At 29.7% G+C, this 24,497-nt stretch overlaps 3 protein-coding genes across 7 annotated transcripts in view; 2 read left to right on the top strand and 1 right to left on the bottom strand.

Moving 5' to 3' along the window:
• The first annotated feature begins 2,531 nt into the window (after nt 1–2,531).
• On the top strand, nt 2,532–3,829 carry LOC122533197. The gene is made up of 2 exons (XM_043662664.1): nt 2,532–3,411; nt 3,533–3,829. Exons 1-2 carry the CDS (start codon nt 3,261–3,263, stop codon nt 3,784–3,786), a joined length of 405 nt encoding a protein of 134 aa, XP_043518599.1. The 5' UTR covers nt 2,532–3,260; the 3' UTR covers nt 3,787–3,829.
• A 5,819-nt stretch (nt 3,830–9,648) lies between these two features.
• LOC122533196 lies at nt 9,649–21,137 on the top strand. Of its 2 annotated transcripts, none has more exons than XM_043662662.1 (3): nt 9,649–10,246; nt 15,162–15,626; nt 18,744–19,046. In XM_043662662.1, the coding sequence occupies exons 1-3, from the start codon at nt 9,951–9,953 to the stop codon at nt 18,883–18,885; spliced, it is 903 nt and encodes a 300-aa protein (XP_043518597.1). In that variant the 5' UTR covers nt 9,649–9,950; the 3' UTR covers nt 18,886–19,046. The 2 variants fall into 2 exon arrangements, with proteins under 2 accessions (XP_043518597.1, XP_043518596.1); XM_043662661.1 differs by having other exon boundaries at nt 9,655–10,246; nt 18,688–21,137.
• Nucleotides 21,020–24,497, bottom strand: part of LOC122533193 (NK-tumor recognition protein) — an 11,936-nt gene continuing 8,458 nt past the window's right edge. For all 4 annotated transcript variants that reach the window (XM_043662656.1, XM_043662655.1, XM_043662657.1 and 1 more), the window contains one exon: nt 21,020–23,963. In XM_043662656.1, the coding sequence (XP_043518591.1) occupies nt 23,848–23,963 (116 nt within the window). In that variant the 3' untranslated portion in view covers nt 21,020–23,847. The remainder of the gene's footprint in view (nt 23,964–24,497) is intronic.

Here is a 24,497-nt window from a genome sequence, read left to right as displayed (position 1 = left end):
TGTTAAACATAATTCATAAATAAATACATACGTAGCATAATACAAACATCTACAAGTATTACATATAGTCACGATTGCAAGTATTATATATAGTCCTAAAATAAAATTAAATGAATTTGATATATTGTAACAAAAAGCATGTGGATAATATTCGTATCAATGTGAAACTTAATTTTATATATTTCATTTGTGAATATATAAAAAAGAAAGAGGATCTTCACTGATACAATAGGACATCACACATAATTCAAGTAGCCTGATATTTCATATTATCAATATCTGTATCAGTTACTTAAAGACATCATAGTATATAATCATAGTTAATTATAGGTACTTCAAATTTTAAATTCTAAATGCATAATTTGGATTCTATTTCAATATTGAATGTATGTATTCAGTATTCTATCCTTAATATTTAATATTTAATAAAATATTTAATGAGATTTTCTAAGTCAATATCAAATGTTAGTATTTAATGAAAACTCGGTACTATATTTTTTATTGCCGATGTCTTAAACCTATCTTAAACAATTCATCGGTTTCCATATGGTTGCAGAAATAAAATGTATCATGCATCATTATAATAGAATAGAATGCATCGTTTACTATTATGAATTAAATAACATACTAAATAATTATATACAAACATTACAGTCAAATAATTAACACTTAAACTAAAATCCAAAAGAAAGAAAAACAAAGTAACTGCCATAGGAATGAAGATGTAATACTTTAGTTCAATATGAAATGCCACTTTTTGAAACATGAAGTAGTAGATATAAAAATCAAAAGCACATTGTAGTTATAGTATTTTAAACATACACTAGTAATATTTTAACTAAAGTAAAGATAAAATCATAAAACGCAATATGAAATAAATACTAGCAATTAAATCAATGCAAAACTTTAGACATTATCATAGAACATGATTAAAAATTAAATGTCAAATGAAAGTATGAATTTATTGAATTTAAATAATCATTAGAATACTATTAAGTAACTGTGTAATTAGTAACGTAAATGATTGAAAATTAAATATAAAATCCTAACTTAAAAATATAACTTATATTATGTGAATATAAGAATATATTATATAAGTTACATCATACTTGTAATGTAGAATATAACTATAATATAATATAACTGAATATAAACAATAATATATATAATATAACTATAATATAATATACGAGAATATATAAGAACAGTAATTAATATAGTTTATGTATTTATATATTTAATGTAAATATAATCCCAACTTATAACATAGATATTCAAATCAGAATTGTTCTCATCTAAATGTGCCATACATTCTATATTATTAATAATGAAATTAAAAAAAAATCATGATTTCATTATATCATCCAAAAAAGAAAAATTTAATACTTCTTTCAGTAATTATTCTAAATATATTTATTCTATATACTAGAATATACTAGCATATCATGCTGCATATAATATTTAATCATATGTATATCAGTCTATATACTATTTATATATTCTATACAGTATAATTCTTTGAAATTTTCATTCTGACAACTTGAATAAATGCATTTCCTTAGTTGCCTGTCAGAGCAGTTACATTGCTGGAGGTCATGAAGAAGCTTTTTATCTCTGGACTAACTTGGCTATGTGGATATGCAACGGATGTGGATGCAGGATCCTCCGCTGCATGCTGTTGGCTCGATTGTGGATGAGTGTGGATTTTTTAACTTCTGCAAAATTGGTGAGTGACATATTAATCAATGTATTTATGTGAAATTTAGTATTTATATACTAATAGTAAACAGAATCTATGAGATTCTTACCTATGTAATTTACAATAGGTAGATATCTAACAAATTAACGTCTGATTATCTATAAAAACTTTTCATTTACATCAAGCAAAATGTTCGAAGTTGATCAAATAGTGAATGTACTAGAAATACAATCCATTGCAGTGTTGCTAAATGGATTACAGTGTTGTTAAATTTTCAATACCGAAACGTGAAGTTAGTAACTAATACAAAGTTCTCTGTCCATTATGAAATTATAATTTATAAGGTTTTCTTATATATATATAGTAAATATGCAATATGTATAATTTTTATATGTAATAAATTAAAATTTTTTAATTACTAATATATGATTTTAGGTATAATTGATTGATTTATACTTTATAAAACATTCTTAAAAACAATTTTCAACTATTTTAAATTATTATTAATATTAAAATATAAAAATTATTGTATTTCATCATTTACTTTTATTTTATTACATATTCAAATTTATGTTAAATTTTTAACCATTTTATTACAATTATGCAGTATTATGCATTGAATATTACAAATAATATAAATTCATTCTATCATTCATTATTTAAAAATTACACTCAAATCTATCATTCATTACTTAAAAATTACACTCACTAATTAAAATATTATTTGAAACTTTTCTATAAACTACTTTTACCTAGCAATATTATAATAATAACAAAACATTGTTATTTATTTAACATAAATTATATAATTTAATGAAAAATAGAAATATATATACAGAATACATCCTTATCTTATATATCTTTATCTCGCAAAATCGACTAGAGGAATGTTTTTGATCGACTTAGATGATGTTCAAGTGAAGATTTTAAAGTCAAGTGAAATAGAACTTTAAAATATTTTTCTTCGTGATATTTGTTGAGACAAACTCGAGTCACGTATGATATCATTTATTGCTGAAAAAAAATCTAAAATTACGTATAAATTAGTTAACTAAGTCTAAATCTTAATTAAGTCTGATAGCTATAGTATTTGTAATAAAATGACACATAATAAACCGAGATCCGGATTCCTGAAGTTGAGATTCACACGCGAAATAAAGACCACTAATTGTTGACTACTGTACAATTTCACGGAATTTTATTAGAGCAAGATAAAACTTTCCATTTGATAACTTCTTGATATAAAAATGTTGCGTGGGCTCTTTTGGTCGTGCTTAAAATAAATGAAACGTATATAGTTTGGAAACATATTGTGAAACTTGAAACAAAGACACATGGAAAGATAGGGTCCTAAAGTGTCCAAAAGATGTCAGGCAACAATTTAAACAAGTGCCATAACATAACATAATGCCACATAACAAGAAACAAAAGGTTATAACCTTGACATGTACGTGAGCTAATAGCTGATCAAAATAAGAAAGAGGAATATAGGAATTCAAATTTAGATAATTGGAAGGTTCAGTTATATTTAAACGAAAAATTTAATTCAGTGCAACAAAATATGGATTTTGCCGTACACGAACAGAATTCCTGCACAAGTCAAAGTAATATAATCAGAGTAGAAAATCATGGAAATTATGAAGTCATAGATAACAATTCTGACAATTGGAATAAGGAAATAAGTCAAAATGATATTCCAACTACTTCATGTGGTAATTTGAAAAAAAAAATTTATTTTGAAGTTATTGTTAAATTAAATAAGATTATACGACTAGTTTTTAAAAATAGTTATTTACATCAAATTTTTAAGATATTTTTATCAATTTTGTACAGCAACATCTCAACGACATAAAAAAAATTCATGTAATCAAAAAGAATTGCAAAATAAAATGTTGGAAGAAGCTTTATTACATAGAGTGGCCATAAGAAAAGCTGCAGAATTAGAACTAAAACGTAAAATCTTGGAATTAGAAAGATTACAGTGGGAGTTTCAGAGAGATAAACATCAAAGTGATGTCCGTTGGGGTTATGATGTTCGTGCGATGCACTATCGGGAAGAAAAAATAAAACGTTTGAAGGAGCATTGATCTAATTTTCTAATATCTAATTTTAAACAATAAATTTTACCTGGCCATGAATAATATTATTGCATATTTACTAATGATAATACTATTTTTACTTTATTTGTCATGAATAATATTATTGCATGTTTACGTAATATTTACATACATACTTACATAAGATTGTCCTTATTATTAGTGAAATATGACTAGAAAGAGAGAAGAGAAAATTATTATCCATTTTAAAATGACTTTGTGAATATTTGTAAAAAGAAGCATATTGTATACTTTTTTGCATATAATATTTTTAAACGAATTATATGATATGTATTTGAGAAATGTATTTGAGTCTAATTATTTGGATTTCCTAATTTAATTTTTAATTACTTATATTATTACAATTATATATGTATAACTTGTCTTTTCCTCTGATGCACTAAAAAAATTAAATTATAAATTTACGATGTTATATAATTTCCATTTTCCACTTGCTTAAATATAACATTGTAACTTTATTACAACATTTAAAAGATTTATTACAACTTTTAAAAGATTTGAAACAAAATTTTTTTTATCGATTTTATTGTGAACTTTTTTATTATCAAACATAAAAGTATATTTTTAATAAAATAGAAGCATTGATTTTTTATTTATGAAATTAGACATACTTGTTTTGTGTATAATGTTCTTAATATTGTATAAGATCTAATAGAAGGCAATCGGTTGAATTTATAGACTGATCATTTCTTTACCTATTTCGATGATTTTTGAATATGTTGTGGTGGTTGACATTTTGAATAGTTTTTTTCTCTAATGGGGGATGTCGGACTTTGTTGAAGGAAAGAGTTATTGAGATTGTCGATTTCTATAATTGATTTCTAAATGGTATTTAGGAATCGTCGAAATTGGTGGAGTGATTAATCTACAAGTTCACTGGCAATTAAAAAGAGATAATTAGAAAATAGAAAATAGAATTGAGCAATATTTCGAATTCGTGAAATCTTAATACATATATCATTAAGTCATTCGTATCATTTTTATTAACAATAAATAAATTTCGGTCGTTACAAATACAACTCAGTGAATTGGTCTTGACAAATAATAATAATTTTACTATGAAACAAAAAATATATGTACGATATCGTTTAAAAAGATAAATTTGGCCTCAAAAAACTTCGAAACGGACGGTTTGCAAAAAATAATTTACAGCACGCGATATTACCCTTTATTCCGAACAATATTCATAAGAATACATAGAAACATCTTTTTGATAAGTCAAATCTTTTATAAAATCGATTTTGCGGGATAAAGGTAATTCATTCAGACTGTGAATTTATACATTTGTAAATAAAAAAACGTCTATCAAATTATTTATAAAAAAATCATATTTTAATCAATTTTTACTAGTATAATTTTAAATAAATATAAATAAATTAAATTTTAAGTAAATATAAATAATCAAATGTGTAATAAATTTTTCGTCCCAATTTCCATCTGTTTGAAGTCGTCGGACGAAGTATCACCAGGTTCAGTTCAATAAACAATTCTCGATGCAAATGTGGCAACACTCTCTATATTTTTTAATGTTAATTTCTATCGCTAGTAGCGCTGCGATGTAAAACCTACTTGAATCGGTATGACAAAATATGACACGAAATCGTGGTGTATTCATATATGTATGTCGTATGTGTCATTGTCGTATGGCAAACTCAACGTCGTTGCTCAATTCTCAAATTGCAAGCAAAAAAAATTCAATTTTGTTGATGAAATGACTATCAAAATTATCATATTTTTATTTAAAAAAAAGTGGTATAACTGTTGCATAACGGTTAGTCGTAACACCACGTAATTGTATTATAGTCACAATCGTTAACATATTTGTATAACAATGGTAACATAAGCAGCAACAAACTGGACACACACTCGTCTCTATCTACCGTCTAAAAAGAAGAACAATTTAGTAAAAAAATAGAAAAAAATGTACACGGATGAGATATGCGAGATTGTAGGGGTACAAAAAGTCAATTGCATTTACAACAACTGTAAAAGAAAACCGAGTTTACGTTTTTCTATCTAATGTGTTCAAAAATTTCAAACGATAATTGCTAGAGTTACGATTGTCACATTTTTGTGACAAATATCATCGTTTTGGTTAATTGTATTTATTTTTCCGTGAAATACCGAGAAAATTACTATTCTACTTACATGATATTGTGATGACGCATATCTTTTTTAACAAAAATCAATCCTGCTTCGACGCGAGTTCAGTTGCTATGTTAATTTTAGCGAAGGTGGGAAAATGCAGTTACCGAGGAATCAGTCTTTTCAAAATCGAAAATCCAAAATCCGGTTTGTACGAAAAGGTATATACTGGTGTTAAGAACACAGCATAAAATGTTGTGTGTCCTGTATCCCTGGCGTAGGATTCGCAAGTTGCAAGGGTGGCTTTTCTTGTTTGTATCGATCGACGCCTGTGCAGTGAGCGACGGGGACTTGACCACCGACCATAGCCCAGGAGAAGCAATCATCGTTCGATCCTCTCTACTTTCGAACCTGTTTCTACAATTGTGAATTTTCATCTTGTGAATGTTCATCCATGTTCGTGTGATTCTCAGTGTTGATCTCTGTTTTAAAGAATTCGATTGGAAGAACAAACGGTGAAGAGCGAGAAGGTATTTAAAAATACCAAATAGTGAAAATGTTGACAATAGTCAAAACAATATTTAGACAAGCAAGGTAACTACAAAACTCCTTTAAACGGACACTTTTATATTATCGAAGGATAAATACAAGTGTGAAGTTTGCATTATAAAAGTAATGACAAATCGTTATCGTACAATTTGTCATCTGTTAATCGAAAACTGAAAATTACAAGAACGTGACAGATCATATACACACTTCCTATTTCCTATAGTCTGTAGGAAAGTAATTTTAAGGTTCACTATGTCAATCAATCAATCAATCAGTCAGTCAATCTTGTATTACTAAAAACTTTGGTTTTTTAAGCTATTTTTAAAAACTTGGACTCGATAGGGATAGATTAGAAAATTTGGATGAAATTACATTGAAAACAGAAAAGAGAGAAAACTGTGATTTAAAAAATTACTACCGAGTAAAACTATTATTTATCAAATATCAATTACTTTGTTTTATTATATTTATGTTAAATATACTGCAGTATATTAGTATTCTATTTTATGCTCTCGCAAAAAAAAGTAATAATGATACAATAAAATAATTTATCTACATTTTTGTATGATAATTAAATGGATATTTAATTGGCGTAACGGGCGAAACCAATTTTTCATTTTTCAAAAGTACGACACTTTAGAAACGTGGATAGGAAGATCATCCTTGTACAAAACGTATAATTTCAAACGCATTTTTCTTGAAACCATGTTTTCCGATACCACAATCATGCCAAGATATATCTTTAATTTTTACATTTCAAGGACAGAAGAAAATTCGGAAAAATTGGAATTTTATACTCAAGATGCCGCCACTTTTTTCAATTTTCAATTTTCAATGTTTTTCTTTTTTTTCAAAAGTCCGTTCTTTTTACCCGCCGTGGTCACATTTACATTAATTAGAAATCAATAGGACTTTTTTGTTTCTGATAAATAGAGCGGCTCGAACCATATCAATATACTTTTTTTTCGCAGAAATTTACGTGTACCGTGTCAGCCAATTCCAATTATTTCTCAGCAAAAAATCATTTGCGGTCATTCGTCAAAAAACAAATAAATATGTAACAACAAAGCTTATGTTAATTTCATTTATTGCATTTTTGTAAAAAGTTTGCAAAGAAGTATTAAAAAGAAGCACGCGTCACACCCTTTCGAGTTAATAAAACTTTTGAATCTATTACTGTAACGTATAACATGAACTTGAAATATAGTCGTATAAATAATATGATGATTATTTTAACCAGTAATTATTTTAATTAGTCCTCGATTTCGAAAGAATTATTATACAATGTCAAAAGTTGTATCTACGTTATTTGGAAATTAGTCAAAAATTTCTTCTTTCAAATATCATATTCAATGTTGATTCAATGTTATGATTATTATTGTCAATATAATTACGTAATATGTATCAATCTTATTAACTTGTAATCATTCTTTGTGATAATTTTAATGAACAAGTTCTTTTCTAAATGGTAATTAGATATACATACAATGTTGTAGGAATTTTGGCATAAAAGATTGTTTAATTAAAGATGAAAATAAGAATTTATTTACGGTGATTTGGAAGATTAAGATTAACACTATATTCTCGCCACGTTTACACGCTGAACTCGCTATGTTCTCTTTATATACTCGCTACTCACTCACCGATTCTCACTTACTAAAGGCTCGAACATGCATGCACACAAAAACAACCATACCCTTAATATTTCTAGGTAGTGCTAGACCTGGAAGGGGTCTACATTCTAACTAAACATTCCCAGGTCCCAGGTCCCAGGTCTAATTTTCTCCATGTTCTTCTGCTACACAGATGACACTCAGGCAAAGGTTGTTGGGCACTGGAGAAAGTTCTGGGCCCTTTCCCAGAATTCCCAATCCCACAATATAATTCAATACAATACAATATGTACTACATGGTTACTACTATCACTACATAGTATTATATATATAAAGTATAATGTACAGTAAAGAGCATAATTGAAATGGCAATGATGATGGAAAATTGTCGATAATTTAAACTGATATAACTTTGTAAAAACAAATTATGTAACGATCCACTTGGAATTATCTTAAAGCGTTATTCTCTATTTGACAGTTATGAGTTTGTTTCTTCCGAATATCATTTTTCATGATATAGCTAGTGGGAAATTGAGGCTACTTTTTTCTCGAAAAATTCAAACATTAACAAACTTTTTTCATAACCAGATCCACCATCATTTTGATGAATTTTCTTTTCCAACGAACCTTTAGAATTTGCTATACGATTTTTTTTTTTTTTTTTCAGAATTTTGTTGAACTTTGAATATTAGGATTGAATGACAAAAATTCAGAACGTCCTAAAATATCATTATTTAATTCAAATTTTGACTTATGAAATTTCAATTCAAATGACTTTTTATAATTTTCAAGAAAAAAGTATCCTCGCTCTCTCATTCGTTACATGATGCAAAACCATTTCCGACAAAATCGAACTCGAGACTGTGAAAACTTTAAAATAAAACCAACTGGGTCGTTGCATAATTTTTTTTTTTTTTTTTTTAGAAAATTATAACAGTTTTCGAAGTATCGAAAATTTTTCACCGTTATTGACTCAGTTACGCTCTTCATTAATAATTATATCAACAATAATTATATGTTAAGGAGAATATAATTATGTAGCAGTAATGTGTATATTTTCTTTTTCAGAATTTTTGATTCACGATAAAACAATATGGCATAAATCATGGGAATATCACAATATTCTAATGAGTTGATTGACAATTGAAAGGTAATAAATTATCTTTATTAAATTTATCGAAGGTAATAAATGATCCGACTAATTGATTATCCCCGTGCACTAATGAATTTGAATTACGAGAAAATTATTCAGCATTATTCAGAAATAGAAATGTAAAATAATAAAAACAAATACGTGCAAAAGCGGGTGTCTATCGTCTTGTGTAAAACAAGTGATGATTGATGTACTTGCAATAAGAGGTACTTGTCTACTCGTTTATTGAGTTTCTGCGAGTTAAGCCCACGAGCTGCAAGCAAGTTTTGATCAAATTTCCAATGATTTGATTGCTACTCAAATCTAATAATTTGAAAGAATCTGAAATTAACTCGCTTGTATCGTGTATACGATACAATATTATTGCGATAATTTCGCGCAAAAAAATTATACCAATAAACTCTTGAAAATTGTAGACTCAATGTCAAATTTTGTAGAAATAGTGTATCTCTTGAGCAATGGAGATATATGTACATATGTATACTTGTCGACGAAATTTTAAGAGCTTTGATTTCCTTCGACAAAGGATTTTATTGAATTGGATCGAGATTAACTGATCGAGATTAACAAAAAGAAAAAGAAAAAAAGAGAAAAAAGAAAAAATAGCGATCAATTATGAGGAATTGTCACGTTGAATTAAATATGACGATAAATAACAAATACAGTAATATACAGTTTTTCATATTTTATGAAAAAAGCTCAAACAGTTGAAAAAAATATAAAAGGATACGAAAATGTCGGAAAGCAAAGCAAAACCGGCATCACCGCTACCACCGGCCGCTTCTATACAATGCTGTAATAGCTTAACAGATACAGTCCAGTGTCCAGCGCTTCAAGTGACATCACGAATGTTACGATCGCCGAGCCACGAGAGCGTTACAACCGATCTCTCTCTGTTTAGTGTCTCTTCTATAGCAAGTGAACTGCGAGGGGTTAACAGACTCGCTAATTTTAAATCTTATACCGATATACACCTTGCTGGTCGTGGCCCGTCGCCGAAACCTGACTCTCGTCAGGTTCAAACTAACAGGTTTGTCTTATTTCATTATACGGACCATTATACGAGCCTACCGAAAGTATCGACTTGGGGTCCCTTTGGAAAAATGACTCGAACGAAAGATACGAACATTCTTGCTAACACTTACTTTTATTAATCGTTATGCCATATACCTCGAAATTGAGCTTTCCGGATGTAAATCGTGTCCTTTTGGAATAAATATTCATCCGGTTAATTAAGAACCTAATCCAAACCTTGAATTAGAACCTAAGAAAATGTGGCATTTTGCACAATTTCTGCTAATTTTAACATTAATCTGCTAGCTTTTTCAATTGTTCACTACAAACTCACTAATGGCGAATTGAAAATTTTGGCGTTGCGATTTGCAACGAAGTTTTCTTTTTGTCGTTTGTCATTTTTATAGTATCTTTTCTATCTTACGTAATTGTACGTAGTCCCAATTGATAAATTTTGATAAATGCCATTAACAAAATTGCTATAATAAATATAATGATGTGCAAATACTTTTTGTAATTAGTGTACATTAATTACAACGAATAGTGCGTGTCCATTATTCCAAATAAATTTGCATAGTTATGTAAACCTGATCTGAATCAATCGTTTTTTAAAATTCTCTTGAATTATATATTAGTTTTACTGATTATAATATTATATAATATTATTTTTGTTTAGATTAAAAATTTGTTGAAATATTCGTTTAATTTATGGAAACGTCAAGATTACATAACTTTGATTTGTATGTAGTATTGTTTACAACAAATATAATGAAAATCTTTGTACCAGTAATTTTGTAAAATGTCCACCAGTGTAATCTGTAAGAATACTTAAATTTTATAACTATTAGTTTATTTTACTTGATCATTACGCTCATTCTTTCTTCTTATGCATTAATGCGTATTCTTGTCGAACTCTAAATGGTTGTCTGAGTGAATATAATTTCATTTATACAATTTTTTTTATAGTGTATCATAATATGTATCATCAAATTTTGTTGATTATTCTCTTCCAGTATCTTTGATACTTTTGAAACTACTTTTGTTGGCACGTTTAGGACTTTATTTGAAAGCACCTGCTATCTAAAGTATTTACTATTGTGTATTAACATATTGTAATGTATTATTCTCAGCAGTTTGGATTGTATTACTTCAATTCTTTTTAGATTTAGTAGTTTTAGTAATAATAGTCCAATCAGTAATAATAGTCCATCATTGTCACGTACAAAATGAGTTATCGAAAATAACTCGTTATTTTGTAATTAATCTTAATTTGTAACTTGTAAACACATTGTAGAAACGATGTAGTTATTTTTAATACGTTTTTACGTTCGGTTTTCAGGCTAAAAGTCAATTGAATTGATCGAGAATGCAATACTAAAGAAAATACAAATTTTCTTCATTGGAAAATTTAAGACAAAAGTATGAAAGAAGAATAGAAATTTTGCTTTTCATTAAATTTAATATTTTTTCTCTAAATTATAAATTATACGTTTGGCATGAAATTCTTTTGTAACTATTCACTATTCTATATCTTTTATTGTTTCCTCCTTAAGAGGTATAATAATAGCGTTCTTCGCACTTAATCCTTTTATCAATTTTCTATAGCCTTTCGGGGCACTGGTTCTGATTCTTGCCTAGTTATTTTTGGAATTTTCAATAGTGTGTGGTCTGGTAGCTGGTACAGTAATTCGATTAACATGTTACATACTTTATAAGTTTCATGATAGTTAATCATGATAGTTAATTATATAAATAATACACAGTATCCCGCAAATCGTGAACAACCAATTAAGGGATAATTCTACACGCGAAAAAGAAAAGATAAAATTTTTTCATTTGAAACTTGATTTTCGAGAAGCAATGAATAATAAACGTTACTAACATTTTAACATTACAAAAATGTGGACTAAATAATGAAAATACCCATCTAAAAATTTTAACGTAATTTTTAACAGAGAATATTTCAACAAGTTTATATTTTTTTTTATACAAAAAATTTTTGTTTAAAACATTATATTTGCATTCTGAAAATTTATTTTATTTGCTTATTGCTTAACTGTTGTATTTCACCAACTACACTATTATAAAAATACCAAATGATTTACTCACGACAATTATTAATTTCCAGATTTTAAGTTGTAATATCTTAAATTGTCTCGAATAGTTTGTCACATATGTAATTTGAGATTTTGAGTCTTACCAGATTTGACTATCAGAGAAAATCCAAAATTATTTATATACCTTTACCTTCTGTAAATTAATTTTAATAAACAAGTTGTTGCACGGTACACGTCGATATACGTGATATCATTTAATTTCTGCAGCGTTTACGAAACATTGAAATATCTTTTCCAAAAGGACCTTTAAATGATTGTACTGCAATATCCGGTTGTGAAAATTACAAATTTTTTAATTATTACATTAGATTATATGATTTTAGAATAAAAACAGAAATGTTAGATGTTTTTCACGACTTTCAGACAATTATTGCGTGACTTTCCAAGTTTATTCTTTCGTTAGGCAAAATATATATATAATATGTAACTATGTTTAATTCGTTTCATTATTCTTTATAAATTTTGTATGTAAAATAATTTGACAAGTTTCTTACGTAATTATATTCTACACCTTTTAACACCACTGTATTAGTGTCAAATTGGTAATATAAATATAGTATGATAGATAGGGTGTATAGTATAACACAACATGAACTTAGAGGTTGAGCCTGTAGTACATTAGAACTCAACGTCGTTATACTCTGGCACTTGAGAAAATACTAAATCTTTGAGACCATAATAATTCAATAACGGGAGCAGAGAAAAGCCTGTAGATTGAACAGATCCCAAAGTCTAATAGTATAATACGTAAGAACAAGAGAAATATTATTAAAAAAAATAGCACATGTGAAATTTCACTCGTCACTCGATCTGCAAAAAAATAATTTACACCACACGTGGTAAGATGTCACAACTAGGCCACTCGAGAAGGATTTGGACCAGAATTTTAACATGTATTTTTAATGCCCTGGCAAACGGTTGCAAGATTCGAGGATTACTTCGATACTAATTTCGGAGCTTTTGTGAAGAAGACACCGAACAACCGAAATAAAGCGTCTTAGAGCTAAAAGAATCTATTCCTAAGAGAGAACGCTCTTTTATTTTATCAAATATTTATTTCGTATCAAGTTAGAAGTAAAATTACGCCGTGCGCAGTGTCTAGCGTGTTAGCATCTACTTACGTAACTTTTGACTTTTTTACTCGATATTTTGTATTTGTATGTTTGTTAGTGCGGTGTATAATTTTTGGGCTCGAGACTTTTGCGAAACAGCACATATTTAGCCACACGAGTCGTTCGAGCGAGCAGCGGGGCGATTCACGAGACAATTCGTGCAAATCGGAATGCATTCGGTCGGCATGACGATTCGCAAAACCGACCGCGAGATCGGAATGTATGTTATATGTTAAAAGGCATTCGAACGATCATTGTAAGAGTCGATTACGCTCTAGGGGTAGTTCGGCATCAGGGAGTCTTCACGAAACTATGAAACAGCTGAAACGAGAAAGTACGACAACGTGGATATTGAACGGACAGGTGCTGGATGTACATGGGTCGACATTAGACACGGACAAATGATATTCTGCGTAACATTATGCGACAATATGTGGGAACGTGCTCGCTAATGAAAACGAACAGCGATGCGAGCTCACGTGGAGTTTATCCGTCAATTCAAGAAGCTACTCCTATTCTGGAACTTTGGCTAAGCCTCTTCGGGAACGCCAAACCAAGTCAAAGCATGAGCGATTTCTGTTTCGAAACGCTGACAAAGCTACGGGCAAGATTAAAGATTTTCGAATATCTGGAAGACATGATCGTTGGAAACTGATTGAAGATCAAGCGATCGAGTGGATAATTGGAACGCGAATCGATACCGCAACGTAAATAAATTATAAATACTCGTGAGAGGGATAGAGTCGATACCCTCGGCAACTCTAATAAAGGGACCGATATTGACGCGATCAGTATTCGCCGATGGCCACTTCCGAACCATCAAGGACAAAGATGCGGAAAGATTCGCAAAGTGCGTTTCACGAGCAGCGTGTTTCAATTGCGCAAAGTCACAAAACACCTGCGCGATCTGTGGACGGAGAAGTCCTTTCGAGGAGTTAAGACAAATGCCAAAACTCAATGACAGTGCCTGGTGTTGCAGACTGCATAACTGACGACAATACGCTGTGAGGATACTGCAAGACGACATGAACCGCAGACACTGTAATTATGGAAAGAGGCTCACTTAACGCAAGACAGTGTGTGGAATATGACAGAAAGATGAGAACGGCTCGTAACGAGGATGTCTCGTTTTCATTGGAAACTCAGCCCTTGTGATGCGACGGAAGTTGCTACAGCTCAAAGTGAGATGCAAGCACTATGTTCCTGACAGGCGAATCTCGTGTCGCCTCGCGTCCATTGAAATAGCGTAACTTTGTTTTGTAGTTAAAGTATAAAGTTTTTTCGTAAAACTAAATATAACCATCCTGTATAATGTCGTGTATGTATATTTATATATATTACATTATATATTGTACAAACCGTTTGAAATAAAACGCAATGAGTCTTTTTGATACTAAACATGTAAACTTTTGTTTTAATAAAAATAAAAATCTTTTCAAATATGAATACATGTATGAAGATTTTCGCGGATGACTATATATCTACTCTTGTGAAAATAGCTTAAAACACTTGGATCTCGAAAGAAAAGAAATTGCATATTATTATTATTATTATTATTATTATTATTATTATTATTATTATTATTATTATTATTATTATTACTATTACTATCCGATTAATCGAGATAAAACGTAGCAATTTGAAAAAAAGCTTAATCCAGAATGTATATTTAAGCAACTGATATTTTTTTTCATTTCTTTAGGCCAGCAGATATACCAGAAATTCTTTGGTTTGAGGAGGAAAACGAATTAATTCGTAGTTGCGGGGTACTTTCTTCGGCACTTGGTCTTCGCAAAAGTTTTAGCACTAGCGACGTATCTCAACTGCCAAGCCCAGATATATTGGGTCCGAGCGGGTTACGATCAGCTGTGTCTACTTTGGCCCTCAACACTGCCCAAAGGAATACTTTACTTTTGGAACATGCGCGTCTTGATCATGCTTCAAGATCCTGCAGTACGTGGGTTGCTGTCGGCGAACCAGTTGCGAACACGTCGCAGCTTCCTAGTCCTCATGGCGGAGCTATGCAGGAACAATACCAACAACAAACGTCTGCTTCTCAGTCTACTCAACAACCGCCAACTACGCCACATCCACCTATACCTTTTACAGGAGCTGACTTTGTTAGGTCTGTGAACAAGAAAGTTCGCCAAAATTACATACGACGAAGGTTAGTTTGAAAATTTATTCATTTCTAGTCAATTTCATATGTTTCTTCTTCACAAGTATAAAATAAGAGTAAGAAAAAGTAAACGTAAAACTGTAAATCTCAACAATTTTCTGTGGAGATTTATTTATTAAAAAAAATGAAAGCCTATCTATTAGATGCAAGATTAAGATGCACCAACGAAATCACATTAAAGTAATCCATTATATTTGATCTTAACAAAATTTCTTTTATTATTTCATATAAATTTTTAAATATTAATTCAAAATATAATTTCCTTCTTCTCTCAGGACTGTTTCCCATCTATTAACCCATTTTTCAAATCTACTTTTAAAAAAATTTACGGGTTTTGAATTAAAATAATCTTTGATGTGGTGTTGCACTTTGGTTCAATTTTGAAATTTTTTGTCACGAATGTTATGTTCCAGAGATCTAAAAAAGTAGTAATCGATAGGTGCTAAATCAGGAGAATAAGGGGAATGACTGAGAACTTCCCAGTTTAACTTACGAATTTTTTCACGGGTGATCGATGCTGCTATGGAGTTTTGCGTTATCGTGAAGGATTATTTGCTTTCGATTGACTATAGCTGGTCGTTTTTCCTTAAGTTTTCCCTTCAATCTTTCCAATTGTTGGAAATAAACATTAGCTGTGATAGTTTCACCTGGTTTTAATAGCTCATAATAAATAACACCAGAGATGTTCCACCAAACGCACAGTAAAACCATTTTAATGTCAGTCCTGGCTTGACAGATGGAATAGGAGCTTGGCTGGGAGAAAGCCATTGCCGTTTTCGCTTTCTGTTATCGTAGACGATCCATTTTTCGCCCCCCATTACAACACGGTGTAAAAACGGGTCATTTCTGTACCTTGTCAGCAAAGAATTGCAAATCGTTATCCTCTGCTCCTTATTATATCCGGCTGACAATTCATGTGGTGTCAAAATTCCCATTCTGTTTGTTTTGCCAATGAGTTTTAAATATTCTTGCACTGTTGACCGAGGAGAACAGAGCTTTTCTGATATTTCAATCGTCAATCGTTAACCTTGGATCACTTTCGACCAGCGAGACCAAAATGTCGTCATCAAAATTCGACGATCTTCCGGATCTTGGAGTTCCTGTCGCCAGATTTTTCTAAACCACCGTTGAAATCTGTTTACGGTTAAGACACTGCCGTAAATATCAATGATTCTCTTCGTTGCTTTAGTAGCATTCATTCCCGCATCGAAAAAAAAGCAGCACGCAATGCCTGATATGCTCTTCGTCAACAACGGGCTTTCCAGTTATGTCCAGAAAAACAAAGTTAATGAACCCTTAATTAGAACAAATACCAAAAAGTGGTCCTTACATTACAACGTACCAGCGTAGGCTGCCGGCCCAAAGTTTAAGCATAAAAATAATGGATTACTTTCCGCTCCCCCTGAATATATTGCAATTTAACCATTCTCTTGCAAAATTATATTACATACATATAGTTTATCTTTCTTTATCAGCAAGGAGTTACGTTCTTACGATTACCAAAGTATCGATTCAATCGTTGAATATTACGACAATTTAGAACTCCTTTTAAGCATAGTACACTTTTGTGATTCATTACTATTATATATTCTAGCTACTGAGAGATAATTTCTTGTACGAATCGTTGCGAGAACGTTTCCATGCCTTTTCACTGTTATCTGACTGCAACATTTTGACATTTTAATATTTAATTATTCTCTAAACGTGAATAACAGTTTGATCAATCGTTGTTATGTTACATTACGTTTATCGAATGATAAGACCGATTTTATTTACTAATTGAATATAGTAGAACTTGCATTAGAACGATAACTTATGGATTGAAAACCCTGTCTACCCAAACTACTCTACCTCATGCAACATAATGTATACAGGATCATTCTTTTTTCGAGTTGTCTCTAAACATTCTTTCTTTTATTCTCCATGCCTCTTTTATCGATATGTTTGCTTTTCTGACCCTTTTCCTTATACATACGCCTTTCAACTTTCATTTCTTTGGAATCTCATCCTTAAATACACAAACTCTTCAACTGTTTCATTTCTCCATTCTTGCTTCTATCTTTAGTTAGACTTTTTACTCGTGCCCTTGTCTCCTCCAAAAATCAGCGTTTCCGATTTTTCTGTATTCAGCGTCGTCCCTTTTCTATTTAGATATTTTTTTTTAAACTCTTTCCCATTTCTCCCATTTCCTTTTTTCCCTCTGATACGAGCGCAATCTAAAGACAACCATAATCCAAATTTCTTCTTACCTATTCTTTTTTTCTCCACCTTGTGTTCTCCTTACTTGTATTTTTCAAATTCGATATGGAGATGAAGAATGGATTCAGATGGAAAATTTGTCTAAAACTCCTCAGTAAACTCTTCTTGCAGTCTTACCACGTTCTGTACTTTCTCTTATGTTTCTACAACTTCTTTGTCCATTTCGTCGAAAGTGGCCTTCAAGTCAACGAAGAATGCAAAACAATTTGCCTGAAATATACACATTATCCAACGTCCACCTATTTTTCGTAAGATCGGCCTGAAGATCTCGTTCAGTAATCCCTTCTCATCTATATTCTTTTTTTAATTCTTTAATCACTTAGTATTGCTGCATAAATCTCACAGGCTGAGAGCTGTGTAATTCCCTTGTGGTTTTCCACACATATCCTTTTAAATATAATTAGTAAAACAACTGTAACATTGTAACATCATTTTCCAAGATAGATGGATAAATTGCAACACAATTTCTTTTTAACGTTAGGGTTGAAGGTTAAGATTAATTTTTTAATAGCTCTTACGAATCTCAATCATTGCCGTATATTTTTTATACATTTTACACAAAGAAATATAATCTTATTATTATTTAAAGTGAGAATGACATCAAATATTCTAATATTCTCGATCTTTTTTCATCTTTTTTTTTATCAATACGCCAGCATTAAAACATAAAAAATAAAAGTGTCCATTTTTACGTTTTTCGTTTAGCAATTGTAACAATTAGAAAGCATGATACAATACATAGACAATTACAGTTGGTTGAATATTAACGTTTAATTTTCACAATTTGTAGATTATTAACGACATATCGCGCTTTGGAACGACTTTCACAAAGCGAATTCAATTTAGATCAATTGGAGATGGTAGCGAGTGCAGCGCAAAGTGCTTCTGGAACTACATTGCTGGTCCCCGGAGCAACAGCCACTGCCGGAGGACCCGCACTATTGGGACAAAAGGAGCGAAATCATGCTTTAACCATCAAAGATGTTGAGAGAGAACGCGGAAATCAATTATCGAAATATGAGAGAAACATGATGATTTTTAACTGGCTGCATACTCTTGACGATACTGCTATTGTTGACAGTATAGAATAAATTGTTTTAATCGTGCTAGAGACCGAAAGATTTCACCGGTCGATGGCAAATGAAAACTCATCATGCCGCAGAAAAAATGCAGGGGCAAAGAAATGTTTTATTTTAAATAAAAAGAACAGAGGAAGCATATTACGGTGTACAGAAAGACGTAAGTCGCGTTACGATGAAAGACGCGTGTATTCAAAATTCAGAAATGCCGCCCATAAGCGTAGTGGTTACGATGGTGATCACCATGGCGAAACCATGACGCAGATTTTGCTAAGTAGTTAGCGACTGAAAAATATCTAACCGACTATGTAGATCTTTTGATCTCTGGTATAAACATTTTGGGCAATTATAATTAATCTTTTCACCACGCTTAACGTTTCATTACGATAGGCACAAAAATTTATATTGGACATTACACATTAAAAAATTCAAATTTCTCGCAACAAATTGAAAACACTGAAACTTTATTCATTCTTTTACAATTGAAAAGATTATTTTTATAATCCATTGACGCAATGGATTATAATTTTACAATACAGTGTTTCGAAATGCACCATTTAAATGTGAAACAGTCGAGCGAGCGCAGCGTGTAATGTCGCTTGTACTTATTTCCGAGTGTCCCGAAAGACTAGTGCCAAAATGATAATTGAGTATTCAGCTACAGATCAGATATATATATATATATATATATATATATATATATAATACGTACATATTACATGATGAAAAAGATTCAACATCGGAGGATGTTTTATAAGAGTTGGGAGATATCAACTATTTGTTGTCTGTTAAGCAAAGTTATATATATCTAATACTGTTGATTTTGTGACTCTGTAGGATTTCTAGTTAACAAACATATGACTGTCACCACGCACGGTTACTGTTTATGTAATTTTACGAGATTTTATATCACAATGGACGCTTTAGTCCCTCTTTTCGCTATAAACTAACTAAAAATTCTATTGTTCATCAAACCAGATTCTTTCGAATAGTTCTTTCCGCGTATTACAAATTGTTCAAAGTGGCCCTCACATCCAAATGCAGTTTCTGCGTATACATCAACTATTTTACGTAACTTTATAAATAAAAATCAAACAGCCAAACATGCTAGTGCTCTATAAATACCCTTTTTTTTTTTTTTAAACTCCCATCAAAGGTTTAAATGTTGTATATAGATTTGAGGCAATACGTTGTATTGGGATACGGTCGTTACTATATTTTTGAGAAAATAAATTAATCTTAGGGAAAAGCTTACGTATTTAAAAGAATTGTTATATTTTAGTTTCAATTTATTAGCAGTATATAATCAAGTATGAAAAGTTATATATAAAATACTTTGCTCTAGGATCAAGAATAGAATATGCACAAACACGTACGTGTACGCGTGTACGTTCGAAGCATAAATTTGTTGTCGTTTTCAAATATTACAAGAGAGGAAAGAGTTACCGATTAAACAATTGTTTAGAATTGTTTTAAGTTCAAGGCAAATTAATGGACAGTCTTAAGTTTTAATTTGTAGTTGAAAAAATATTTCAAAGTTCGAAGAATTGTTACTTGTTTTTAAAATGTTGACCTTATTCTTCGACGTTTGAAGAATTTCTTATGAAATTAAATTTAAACAGAGAACAAGATATAAACGTTTTCATTTCATTGTATGTGTTGTATAATTTGGCATCTTTTAATAAGACAGTCATTTGTTTATCACTCATCGACTTTGCAGAACCATAAAATCAAGAGTATTGTACAACTTTATTTGAACGACTCGACACTTTATTAATTGTAAGGTCACAATGGCTCCTCGTTGTCTTTTATAATCTTGATTGAACAGCTTTGTCTTACTTGTAATAATAATTATCATTACGTCGTGTTGATGCTTTTGACTTTTCAATGCACATTATTGTACGCACGAACAAACTTTTTATTTTATTTAAGCGATTTAACATGTGAGATTGGTCATTGACGATATACAGTTTGTCACAAACATATTTGGACACTGGAATAGATTTGAGTGGTGTATTTTGTATTTTAAATAAATAAATACAATTGATAAAAAAAGGATGTATCATGCTATGCTAGAGTATAATTTCTAGATTACAAAAATGTAAAAATTTTGTATTTCTTACATATGATGGTTTAAATAATAAAGAGAAATGGAAGATTATCTAATTCTCACTTTGTGAAAAACAATTCGGTCATTGTGTAAAATTAAACAACTAAAATACCAAACGTTTCAATTCAATTTTTTCACATAATAATTCACATTGATATTTCGTTATTTTGTTGTATTTTGGCAACTTTCTCTATATTTTAGTATGTAATAATTACAACAACTACAAGAACTGTTATATGCTATGGAAACTTGGATAAAATCGATGAAAATTTTTCAGTTCTCTCTTTCCAAATACTCTTCTCTGGTCATCTTTCTTTGTTTCCACTTTTCACAGATATTTCTTATCCTTTTTTTTTATCTCGCACTCCCTTCCCACCATTCTGTATATTCTCTCTCTCTCCCCCCTCTCTCGTAGAATTGTCTTTGCATTCATTTTCCTTTCGTCTCCTTCTTTTAATTTCTTTTCTGTTTCTGGCATATTTGTTCTTCTACCACAGACGAAGTAACCAAATCCCTACTTCTTTATCACTGTCGTAAATGTTAAATTTTCATGTAAAATATATTCTTCTGTTTGAATTAATATACGGCTTTCTTTTGATTTTTGACTACTGCAGTTTTTCTCATAATTTTTCCACACGTTTTTCCCAAAAAAGTTAATGGAACTTCGTCATTCATAAATTTATGTTTCCTTCATTTTAATTTAAAATGAAACAATTTTGGTATATTGTAATGTTTCCTTTTATTAATAGAGGTTCTTACATCTGATTACGCAAACAACATATGAAAATGCTCCCAAACTAAAAAATTGCTTTGATTGATCTTGAAATTATGACTATCCGAAGAAAATTTTTGTATTCTTATTTTCGAGTACTCGCACATCTTTATGAAAAATGCAAAAAATATTATGATCGATTCAAATCAATTATATACGATTATATTGCTATTATTTACAATATTTATACATTTCACAATAAAATAGAAATAGCGTGTTATTAACAATTAAACAAGAATTGGTTTTTAATACAACTATTATTGAGTAGATAAGATGTTATTAGTTTAAATAGAATGAAACATCTCGTGCAAAACATCTCTATAATTTCAAATTGTTTGACAATCACTGTATAATGTACGAGAAAATGTTTCAAACAAAAATTGGGTGGTATCGAAGAGAACATTAGCTTTTTTTACAGATATGTAGAGATCAATTACAATTTTTTAAAAATGGAATTATATTTTTTAATGTCTTTATCAATGCAACTCCTGATCCACATAGAAAAGTATTAAATTATTCGCATTAAAAAATGTTTAGGAAATATTTATCATTTCAATGTTACGTTCGTTATTCAATATCTCGTAAACTAACGCTACGATTCCATTTAAAAACCGTCAATGTTTAACCAAGGTAATGTATACCTGCATTAAATAAAAATTACTGCAATGTATAAAGATCGACAGTTTATTATGAACAAAATTATATTTCTTAAAACTGAAGATAAATATTTTCATATTTCTTCACAAAATAGGAACTATAAACATTCAATTTTATTTCTATGAATTTTCAATTCGCTGTCACATATTTAAACAAGAACTGGTTTTTAGTACAATTGTTACATTTATGAAACACAATATTTACTCCTTGAAATTTTCATTTTGCATTTAAAATCAAGTATATCTGCTTGAAAATTCGTATGTTAATTTCTTACCTTCAAAACGTGTTAAATATCCATTTGCAATTAACGTGTAAATTGTATTCAGGATTTACATTATATTATTAAAAATTTTATATTGTAGCAGTGAAAAATTATCAAAGAAAGAAATGTTTTCAAAAATAATAATGTCATAGGCGACAAAATAATGTTATTTTTCGAATTTTCTATTACTTTGTACTTGAAAATAAAAACTTTTCATACAATAAAAGTTTATTGCAAATTTATAACATTTAAAGGTAAAAAGTGATAATACATTTAATAATTCGAAAATATACGGAAATGTTACATCGTAGGTAAGAAAAGGTGCAAAACAAATTTAAATATCCACATATTCCATATTACAAATATAACATTGAACGCATCTTAATCATTCCAAAAAATTATAGCTATTAAAAAGTAGAGTAAATATTATCAGACTTGGTTATTTTTTGTAACTACATTTTTCTATGCAAACATACAAATAGTTTGTATAGTTGGTATAATAAGAATATTCTTACATTTCCGTAATTCATTTTTGAAGACAATGAATGTATGTTTTTTTTTTTTATGTAAAAAATAACTTTAAACTAATGGTTAAAATTACTTAAATTACAATTATTGTTGTTGTTTAACTTAAATGCTCCTATACTGGAGATCTTGTAATTAATAATTTTTGTATTAGTTTTAATAAATTATTTATAAAAAGCACGAGTAAAATAAATTTATAGAAGTCACATAGTTTTAATTAAGCATATAGAAAAGATTTAATACTTTCATTATTACTGAAAATATCAAAATAGATTAAAGAAATATTTTACACATATATATGGTACTGATATTTTCAATTATAATATTAGTTCAAAAAGATATACTTGTTAACTGTTACTTCTATTACAAATGTCATATTGTAACAGTTTATATTCTATAACAATTATATAATTTTTACTAAATTTCTGTTAGTGGAAAATATCAGTATAGATTTCTCCACTTGTTTTTGCTTTAAATATCATCAATGACGACATTTCTGCGCTAATTTTTTAAATTATATTTATAACTAACAAATAGTACCTATGTCAAACATTCCTCTTGCGTAATTTTGCTTTCGCTTCTTTTAATAAAAGATCAAATGTGTTATCTTCGCCACCTTGCAACATGTATCCATTGTTAAATGAACTGCTTGCCATACCATCTATATTAAAGAAATATTGCATTAAAATATATTATATTATTCATAATTATATCAATTTTTTTAAATTGACATTAGCTATATTAACACATTGCGTATGGATCATGAGATATCTACATAGCAAATCACGCTTTGAGGCCTGGTTACGAGATATTTCGTTTTAATATTTTGTTAAACCTGCATATCGATAACTCGAGAAACTAATAATATGTTGATTTTATATTCTATATTTGTCAAATACTATTGCACAAAAGAGGAGAATGTTTCACTAGATAGCATCACAGCGCTCCAAAATGTGCGGGCGTAGAAGCGCGTTGGGCACACCGAGTGCAGTTGTCAATGTGTTAATTTTATGAAGTATAATGTCTATGTAAATTTTTCAACCATAAACTTCAATTTTCATTGAATCGAGGTATATACAATACATATTAAATATTTTTTTTTCAAGTATTGTTGTATACTTGAAATTAATTAATTAAAATGGAAGAGATTGTTATGATTTCTCGAAAGAAATTGTTGTTTTATATGTATATTTAT

This window comes from Frieseomelitta varia, unplaced genomic scaffold (genome assembly GCF_011392965.1).
Source record: "Frieseomelitta varia isolate USP_RPSP 00005682 unplaced genomic scaffold, Fvar_1.2 scaffold_504, whole genome shotgun sequence".
NCBI lineage: Eukaryota > Metazoa > Arthropoda > Insecta > Hymenoptera > Apidae > Frieseomelitta > Frieseomelitta varia.
The sequence above is the reverse complement of the archived record's forward strand: the minus strand, read 5'-3'. Positions and strand labels throughout refer to the sequence as shown.